Source organism: Cnephaeus nilssonii, assembly GCF_951640355.1.
Source record: "Cnephaeus nilssonii genome assembly, chromosome: 9".
Classification (NCBI taxonomy): domain Eukaryota; kingdom Metazoa; phylum Chordata; class Mammalia; order Chiroptera; family Vespertilionidae; genus Cnephaeus; species Cnephaeus nilssonii.
In genome coordinates, this window is record NC_137080.1 from 91,323,958 (window position 1) to 91,333,808 (window position 9,851).

The window sequence follows — 9,851 nt, forward strand, 5'->3', positions numbered from 1 at the left end:
CTAGCAAGTGGATACACCAGCACTGATGCGGGCCCTACCCCGGCTCAGCCCACCCTCCTCGCCCCACCACCCCGAGAAGAAAGGACCCCCGCAGAGGAGACTGTCCAGGAGGCATTTAATGTGGCCGGCGCATCGGAGCGATTTCCTCCAACCAACGTCTTCCGTTCCGCCTCGATAGGCCTGCGTCCTACTCAAGGGCGAGGACCCTCTGTCCTCTGCTTGGGAGGCTAAAACCCACGAAGCCTTCAGCAGTGACAGGCAAACACTGGTCCCGGGCAGAGGCAGGAGGGGTCTGCGTGGTGGTGCCGGGCTCAGCCAGGTCCGCTGGGCCCTTCACTACAGCTTCATGCCACTCCGGCGCCGCGAGTCCTTCCGGGCAATGGGGCTGAAGTTCACGATCTCCTTGTAGATGTGCTCTGAGGAAGGCAGGGTGGCCAGGTGGGTAGGGGGCTGAGGGAGGAAAGAGCCCGGCCCGCCCCGCAGACACAGCAGGGAGCAGAGTCAGCCCAGGGGGGAGGAAATGCCCGAAGGAGACTGTGTGGGAGCAGAGGGGCGGAGGCGTGGTCTCCAGGGGGAGGGGCCGGGAGGCCAGACAGGGAAACAGAGGCCAAGGACAGAGAGGCTGCGGCAGCGAGGAGGGAGCCCGGCCCCGGCTCTTACGCTTCCATTCGTCCACGGTGAGTTTCTCATGCTCCAAGGAATCATCGAATTTCTGGGCCTCCGTCTCCTCCTCGGGGTCCCGGAAGGGTTCAAAGAAGGGGTGGGCGAGGGCCTGCGAGGCCGTCACGCGCTTGTCCACGTCCAGCTCCAGCATCTTCTCCAGCAGGTCTGCGGCTGCAGAGAGAGCCGGAGCCTCGCACCCAGGCCTGTGAGAGGCCAAACCCCGCTCCCCACCCCCAACCCACACCCGGACAGGTGCAGAGGCCCAGCCCGACTCACCCTGGGGGCTGGCGCTGGGGAAGAGCTGAGAGAAGTCCTTCTTAGGGCTCTGCGGCAGGGACTGGATGTAGGATTTGGCCTGAAGACAGAGGAGCACTGAGTAATCCCCAGGTCAGCCCCCCGCGCTCAGGCCCGGGGGTAGAGCAGAGTCTGGAAAAGCCCCAGCAGGGCTGAGGGCTCCGGTCAGTCCAAAGAGGATGAAGGCAAAGCACCTGCCCCGACAGAGGGAGCACAGGGAAGCCCTCCTCCCCAAAGGCCTGCAGCCCGCCTGCCCCGCCCCCTGCCCCTGCCCCGGCCACTGCCACTCACCGCTTTGTCCTTCAGCTTCTGCACGAACTCTGCCCCTGGCACCCCGGTCACCTTCAGGATCTGGGTCAGCTGGTCCAGGTCTCGGCAGCGGGTTAAGGCTCAGCCTCACTCTATTGGCGGATCTGGAGCTGCCCTTCCCGCCAGCCCTCCAGCACCCCACCCGGCCCTGCGGCGACCACCCCGGCTCCAGACGCCTCCCCGCCTCCCGCCTCCTCCTGATCAGGGAAAGGAGGTTCATCCTCAGGACGCAGGTCTCTGGAAGGCCCCCTGCCCCCCCGCCCCCCCCCCGCCCCGGGCCAGGCCGGGGTAAGGGCCCTCCCACAAGTGCCGCTGGCCTGCTGCTCTGCCCTCACCCCACTCGGTCACGCTCACCAGGTCCCTGTGGTCTCCCACCCTCACACTCTGCGTTGGCAGGTAGACCCGCCCCTTCCCATCCCCGCCTGCACGGCACACGGGCCCTCGGCGAGTGTGTGGGGCCAACACGTGAAGTATGTCCTGCGTCGTGGAGGAGAGACGTGGCTGCCGCTCATCGTGTTCCCATCTGCACTAAGACGGTTCTGCAGTGAGCATGCATCCCTTTCACATTAAGAAAAAACAGACTTAAGTAAGTAAGAAGGTGTCTGTTGAAGGGATGGGCCCCTGGATGGAGGCTGGGCTTCCCAGCAAAGGATACAATCTTTCCCCTTGAACAGCGTTTTCCCCGTCAGCATCTCCGCCATGATGCAGCCCACAGACCAGATGTCCACTGCAGGGGGGGAGGGAGCGTCACCTGGGCCGCTGACCACGCCACGGGCAGCCAACCCAGAGTAACCAAGATGGCCTTGGGGGGCTGCGAGAGGCCCCAGCCCCGGCCCCCGGCCCCCGGCCCGCCGGGCCGCTGACCACTGACCAGTCTGGTTGTAGTGCATCCAGCTGAGGATCACCTCGGGGGCCCGGTACCAGCGCGTCACCACGTAGCCAGTCATCTCGGCGTCTGCATGCCGCGCCAGCCCAAAATCCAAGATCTATGACTCGGGGGACACGGGGAGGAGCTCGCTGAGGAGGGGAGGCTCTTGGAGCAGCTTCGGGGGGCTTCTGTGGGAGAGGGGCCCACCCCAGCCCCGGCCGACCCTGCCCGGGCCACTCACCTTCAGCTCGCAGTCCTCGTTCACAGCGAGGTTGCCTGGCTTCAGGTCCTGGAGGAGAGGAGGGAACGAGCACCAGGCGAGAGGCAGGTGGGAGCGTGTCCCGCTCGCCAGGCCCAGCGTGCGACCTCCCCACCCTCCACCCAGGGCGTCAGCCTCCTCATGTGCACATCGAGGCCGAGGCCGGCCGCCCTAAGGCGCCCCGAAACACCAGCTCGGGCCGGCTCTGCTCACACCATTTCCCCCGAAGGTCCCCAGAACACAGCAACTCTGCTGAGCCTGGCCTTCCCCATCCCATGTCCCCGGGCCCTCCCTCCACCTTCCCCTCCCGGGTGTGGAGAGCCCCTCGGCGCGGGCGGGAGCGTAGCAGACACAGCACTCACCCTGTGGATGACGCCAGCCGAGTGGATGTACTGTGTGGGGAGAGAGAGAAGGGGGGTTCCGTGCGCTGCTTCACACCAGGCTCCTCAGCTCGGAGACCGCCCGCCCGCCCCACAGGCCTGGCCTCCCCGAACCCCAGGGCTCACCCCCTCTGCCATCCTCCAGCTCCCACCCACCTTAAGGCCCTTAAGCATCTGATACACCAGGTACTGGATCTTGTCCTCACTGAACTCCATGCCCATGATCTTCTGCAGGTCCGTCTGCATGAAAGGCATCACCAGGTAGCTGCAAGGCATGAGGGCTTCGTGTACCTTCCGAGTCTCACCCAGCCCAGGTCTGAGCTCAGAGGAGGGGGGCGGGGCTGGGGCAAAACAGGGGCCCTAGCGATGCCCTCCAAGTGTGAGCAGAACTGCCCAACCACAGCCAGCCAGACACCACCCCCCCACTCCCCACCCCCCACCCCACGGGCCTCCTGGCTCCGCACTGGCCGCAGTGGCCGCCCAGCTGGCGGAGCTCAGGGTGAGCGTCTCAGCTGGAGCGTGCTCAGGAAAACCAAAGGGAGCTGGGTTCCCTCTCTTCCCAGGTGCCCTCTCCTCGCCTCCTCTCTGCCCCACAGAAGCCAGAGCTGTGCGTTAGAAACTTCTCTCAACATTTCCCTCTGCTTCTGTCCAAACCGTCTCTCTCCCAGAGGTCACGCCTTTCTGAGATGGCTCTAGGAACAACCGAAAGGTCTCCCAGCCAAGAAGGAAACAAGAAAACAATTCCCAGGAGGGCGGAAGAAGGAAGGAGGACGTGGCTAAGCCGCTGCACCCTCTTAAGGAATTGCTAAACAGATCGAGGTCAGCAAAATGTAACTGTTCCTCGCACAGTAACAGCAAAGTCCAGAACAAAAAATGATACAGACTGAAAAAGGAACATTAAAGGGGGGGGGGGGCACAAGATGTGGGGAGGCCACCTGCGTGAACCTGTGACTTTCTGCAGCCTTCTACCCGACCACACCCTCCCTCCTGCTGGCCCTGCTCCACACACCGCCCCTCCCGCCTTTGTCCTTCACTTCTAGGAGACCCTGTTCTTTCTTCTTGGCCCACAAACTCGCTGAGGTCTCACTGTGCTAGAACTACCTTCCCGTGACCCTGTTTCTTAAGTAACTGCTCCTTTTCTCTTTCTCTCCCCCCAAACTTCTACAAAGAGTGGTCCACACCTCTTGACCCCACTGCCTTCAATCCCAGGCCTCCAACAAGCTGGTGTCTGCTCTCGCTGCACCACCAAAGTTGCTCTGATCAAGGTCACTAATATGGCCCACCACCCGCTGGCTCCCTCCCTTCCTATTGACCTTCTGCAAAGTCTGACTCCCCCTCAAGATTCTCTGCCGACCTGCTCTGCCCTGATGAGGTGCTCTCAGCGCGTCACCTGCTCATCCTCTTGGACCTCAGTGATGCTGCTGTCATCAACAGCACCGTGCGGGCTCTGCACTGCCCGTCCCGGGCTTCGGCTGTCACCCATGGGTGTTATTCCAACACAGATCCCCGTCCCTAGCCCAGGTTTATTCGCAACTTCTGAGTCAACACTTGAATGTTCACAGGCTCTTCGAAAGTAAAGTGTCCAAAACGGAGTTCAGTATCTTTCTCCCAAGATCTGTTCTTCCTCCACCTTGGATTCCAAGCCGGAATGTGGCACGCCCTGACCTATGCCGCCCTCCCAGCCACGGCATCCCAAGGGGCTCAGGTCTGCTCTCGGCATCCATCACCTCTACTCTACGTAGATCAAGGTCTGGGTCTTGAACTCTGCCCTCCAGTTCCCACCTCCCAGAGCTGGTCCCTAACCCTTTCTCACTGCCACCAGAGTACATCCCCCAAATCCGGTCACACCCCCACTGCTCAAAACCTCCATGGACTTGAAGATGCCTGTGGGGTTAAGAAAACAGGACAGATGCATGCAAAAAAGATAGAAAGAAGGAAGGAAGGATGGAAGGAAGGAAGGGAGAGAGGGAGGGAGGAAGGAGGAAAGAAAAAAGAAAGAAAGAACTAGATCACATTCTTACACCATATACAAGAATAATTCAAAATGATTAAAAACTTAAATGTAAGACCTGAAGCTCACTCATCTAGGGGAAATGATGAACAACATAGACTGAAGAACAAGAACAGCATTGATCAGACTGTCAGACCTCAGAGGGAAGGTAGGGGAGGGTGGGGACAAGGGAGATAGATCAACCAAAGGACTTGTGTGCTTGCATATGAGCCTAACCAGTGATCACGGACAACAGGGGGATGGGGGCATGAGTGTGTGTGTGGGGGGGTTGGGATGGGAATGGGGGGGGGGGTTGATGACAAATATGTGATACCTTAATCAATAAAGTAATTTAAAAAAAAAGACCTGAAACCATAAAACTCTTAGAAGAAAACATAAGCAGTAAATTCTCTGACACTGCTCTTAATATTTGAAATATATAACTCAGGTTTATATTGGAATCCAAGGTGGAGGAAGAACAGATCTTGGGAGAAAGATACTGAACTCCATTTTGGACACTTTACTTTCGAAGAGCCTGTGAACATTCAAGTGATTACTCAGAAGTTGCAAATAAATCTGGGCTACCTGGGAAGAGGAACAGCAACAAAAAAACGAGACTACATCAAACTAAAAAGTTTTGCACAGCAAAGGAAACTGACAAAATTGAAAGAAAGACAACCTACTGAATAGGAAAAGGTATTTGCCAACGATACATGCAATATGGGGTTAATATCTAAAATATATAAAGAATTCATATAATTTAACACCATGAAAAACAAACAATGCAATTTAAAAATGGGCAGAGGGCCCTAGGTGGTTTGCCTTAGTGGATAGAGCATCGGCCTGCGGACTGAAGGGTCCAGGGTTCGATTCCAGTCAAGGGCATATGCCCGGTTGCGGGCTTGATCCCCAGTAGGGGGTGTGCAAGAGGCAGCCGATCAATGATTCTCTCTTATCATTGATGTTTCTATCTCTCCCTCTTCCTTCCTCTCTCTCTCTCTAAAAGTCAATAAAAATATTTTTTTAAAAAATGGGCAGAGGACTTGAATAGACACTTCTCCAAAGAGGACATACAGATGGCCAAGAGACATATGAAAAGATGCTCTATGTCACTAATCATCAGAGAAATGCAAATTAAAACTACAATGAGATACACCTCATGCCTGTCAGAAAGGCCACCACCCATAAATCAACAAACAGCAAGTGCTGGTGAGGATATGGGGAAATAGGAACCTCATGCATTGGGGGAGAGGGGTGTTGCAAACTGGTGCAGCCACTATGGAAAACAGTATGTTTAAAAATAGAACTACCTTATGACCCAGCAACTCCACTTCTGGGTTTTTATCTAGAGAAATCTAAAACACTAATTCAAAAAGATATGTGCACCCCTATGTTCACTGCAGCACTGTTTACAATAGCCAAGATGTGGAAACCACCTAAGTGCCCATCAAAGAGGACTGGACGAAGAAGCTGTGGTGCATATACACAATGGAATATTACTCTGCCATGAAAAAGAACGAAACCTTACCATTGTGATAACATGATGGACCTAGAAAGACACGTACCATATGATTTCACTAAATAACAACAAAGGAAAGATTCAGAGATACAGAGAACAGACTGATGGTTGCCAGAGGGGAGCGGGGTTGGGGGGCTGGGTGAAAAAGGTGAAGGGAGTAAAAAGTACAAATTGGTAGTTACAAAATAGTTATGGGGATGTAAGGTACAGTATAGGAAATATAGTTGATAATATTGCAATAATTATGTATGGTGCCAGATGGGTACTGGAAATATCGGGGGGGGGGGGGCACTTTGTGAGGTTTATGATTAGCTGACCACTATGCTGTACACCTGAAACTAATACAAAATAATACTGAATATAAATTATAATTGAAAAAATTGTTAAAAGAAAATGTTACCTCCTTAAACAAACAAAAAACAAACACCCACTCCATTCAAAATTACTGTATTACATTCACAACAAAAGCATGCTAGCGAAGAGGTCTTCAGAGCATTTGAAATAGGACTGGAAAAAAAAAAATCCACCTTCCCAAAGATTTCTAAATTTTAGACCAGCCACTGCACTAGCCAAGCCAGGCGTTTAGCAACGAAATGTTTCGGTTCTGTGTAACTGTCAACCCTCATTAGCCAAGGCAGCCAGGCTTCCTGATCCTTGCTTCATGCTAGAAGGAGCCTCAAGGCCAGACCCGTATCTGGGCCCAGACCCGTATCTGGGCCCCTAGGGGATACCCAGGGAGCCGGTGCCAGCTCTGTGAGGACTGGCAATGGTGTCTCGGTGGTGTTAAAGCTGAGTAACAAGCAAAGCAGCTGGCAGACAGCTCCGAGCCAAGCACGCACCCACAAAGCCCCTCCCACCCCTTCCTGCCGGCCTTTCTCTCCGCCCTGGGCTGGAAGGATCTCTCCGGAGAGAGCCACACCTCCACTGCGAGGCAGGGGAATGCGGGCCAGAAGCCCCCCACCCCCAGCGTGCTCCCCAGTGGGAGTAAGGACTGCTGTTCCCCGGGACCCAGTGCAGCCACTCACAAGTCATGGAAGCTGCGCAGGGAGGAGGCTGGGGTGAAGACATCCAGGAGCCCGATGACCTGGGGAGAAGGTTGCCAGTGAGGGCTGGGGGGCACTGAGGCCTCACCACACACACACACACACACACACACACACACACACCGTCCCTCCGCCCCTCCCCCACCCGGGGCCTAGCCACGCATGGGACCATCCACCCTTTCCTAACACACCACCTCCAGCAGGAGGCAGGTTCCCAGTGTCCTGGGAAGCAGTTAAGGGGTGGAGGCGGAAGAGGAATCCCCTTAACTGGGGGGGAGCCCAGTGATGGAGAGTCAGGCTGGGGAGGCAGGGAGGGGGATCCTCCTCTGCTCACTGCCTCCAAGTGTGCTGTTCAGGGCAAGCAGCACAAAACCACTCTCCGGTGGAGCAGGGACCCACCCATGGCGAAGGGAAGCCAGGAAGGAACAGGGAAGGGGCCTTCCAGCCGGCAGGCTCCCTGCCCTTGACCTTGAGTCTCCTGCCACTTCGATTCTTGCCTCCCAAGGGCTAGTTCAGAGCCAAGGGCAAGATCACCCTGGCTGGAGGCCACGGGGAGGGCTGCTGAAGAGGAATGGGGCTGAAATGTTATTTTAAACGCTTGCTTTCCAATCTGAGGATCCCAGAGCAAAGCCTGGCTGTCAGACCCAATGCTGGGTCTCTCATTTTCTAGCTGTTTCTATCAGATAGGACAGTCTAATGCACTGAGGCCTGGAGCCAGGCTGCCCGCATTCAAATCCCAGCGCTGCCACTGACTAACCACACAATCTGTGGGTCTTTTGTGCCTCAGTTTCCCCATCTGTACATGGGAGTTAACAGTACGTATCTCATGTGATACTGTGAGGATTAAACAAGTTGGTTTAGGCAAAGCTCTTAGAACGGTGCCTGGCACATAAGTGCTCAATACAGTAGGTCCTCGGGTTACGTCGGATATCCGGTCAGACGGCGCGACGTAACCGAGGACTGCCTGAACTGTGTGTACCTATTGTTATCAGGATCACATATGCAAACATTAACCTGGATCCTGGCCCCAGCTCTTGGATCTGGACCACATTACAAAGTTCCTCTGTGCCCAGTCCTCCCCACAGTGAGGCAGTAGGCCTGCACCTCAAAAGGTCGCTCTGCTGCACTGCCACACCCCCTTTACCCCCCTCCTGGGAAGTAGGCAGGGCAGGTCCTGCACCCCATCTCCATAATGAGGTGCGTGGCCAGGACCAGAGGAGCAGGAGGAGGTCCCCCTTCCCCGGGCCCTGTCCTGAGCTCTGGGCACCCTGGGCCGCTCCCAGCACAGGGGCAGGTCCCCCGCCCGGTGGGCTCCCCGCCGCTCCCAGCCCTCCCGCAGCCGCCGGCCCCTACGTTCTCATGGTGCATGTGCTTCAGCAGCAGCAGCTCCCGGTAGGCCCGCTTGGCGAAGATCTCAGACTGGAAGGGCCGGCTCAGCTTCTTGATGGCCACCTTCTCCCCTGACCGCTTGTCGATGGCGGAGCTGCGGGGCACAGGCAGGTCAGCAGGCAGCGCATCCTCCTGGGCAGCGCCACTCCGATCCTGGGGTGTCCCCCAGGCCACCCTCGCCCCATCCCTCGGGCCCGCAGGCCAGCTAGGGAGACACGGGTGCCCTGGCTGCAGGGTAAGGGGCCGGAGGAGGGAGCCGCAGACACCAGGGGTCAGAGCCAGGACCTAACACAGTTCACACCAGCGGACCGGGCCGCGGGGAGCCGCACTAGCCCCTTGGCAAGTCATCCTCCTTCTTCGGGTCTCAGTGCACCCATGCGTAACCATGGGGGTTCACCCGGAAGAACTCTGGGATCCCTTGTAACTTCAAGTCCTGGGGAACCAGGCTCAGTCCGAGTTCAACCCACAGAGCCCCACAACGAGTTCAACCCACAGAGCCCCACAACGAGTTCAACCCACAGAGCCCCACAAAGCCAGGGGAGGGAGATGGCGCCGGGGTGGCCCAGGCCGGCCTCGGCCGCAGCCTCTGCTTCCCGCCCACACTCTCGCCTCCCGGCTCCCCCCATTTGGCCCAGGACACGCCCCTGAAGGGTCTTCCAGCCCGCGGGGCGCTGGGCCTGGAGTCCGGGTGGTGGGCGCGCGGCCCGGGAGCGCAGCCGGGGAGGGGAAGGCGGGTCCGGGAGCGCAAAGAGGCGCTTCGGCCCGGCCGGGCCGGTCCGGAGGCTCCCCCTGAGTCCCGGGCCCGAGCGCCCGACGTCGGACCGCCCCGACGTGCCCCCCCGTCCCCCCCGTCCCCCCCCCCCCCCCCCCGCGTCCCCCGCGTCCCCCCGCGGCGCGCAGCCGGGCTCACCACACGGCGCCATACGCCCCGCTGCCGACGTGCGCCGGGGCCAGGTAGGTCTTGGGCAGCTCCCAGGCGGTCTTGTTGACGTCCTGCTTGTAGAAGCCCTTTTTCCGGGTGAGGCTCATTCCGCGCACCCAACGCACCCAGTCTCGGCGGCCCCAGCGCGGCGGCTGTGTTCGCGCCCGCGGGGCTGGGCACCGGCCCACGTCCCGGCCCGGCCGCGCCCACCTGCG

General features: G+C 58.1%; 1 protein-coding gene across 1 annotated transcript; it reads right to left on the reverse strand.

The window, feature by feature from the left end:
* Nucleotides 1–98: 98 nt before the first annotated feature.
* Nucleotides 99–9,851, reverse strand: MAPK13 (mitogen-activated protein kinase 13). Its single transcript, XM_079781226.1, has 12 exons — nt 9,625–9,851; nt 8,679–8,808; nt 7,308–7,366; nt 2,930–3,038; nt 2,756–2,785; nt 2,376–2,423; nt 2,138–2,252; nt 1,922–1,993; nt 1,249–1,328; nt 940–1,018; nt 661–834; nt 99–416 (listed from the first exon to the last, which is right to left on the reverse strand). Exons 1-12 carry the CDS (start codon nt 9,741–9,743, stop codon nt 337–339), a joined length of 1,095 nt encoding a protein of 364 aa, XP_079637352.1. The 5' UTR covers nt 9,744–9,851; the 3' UTR covers nt 99–336.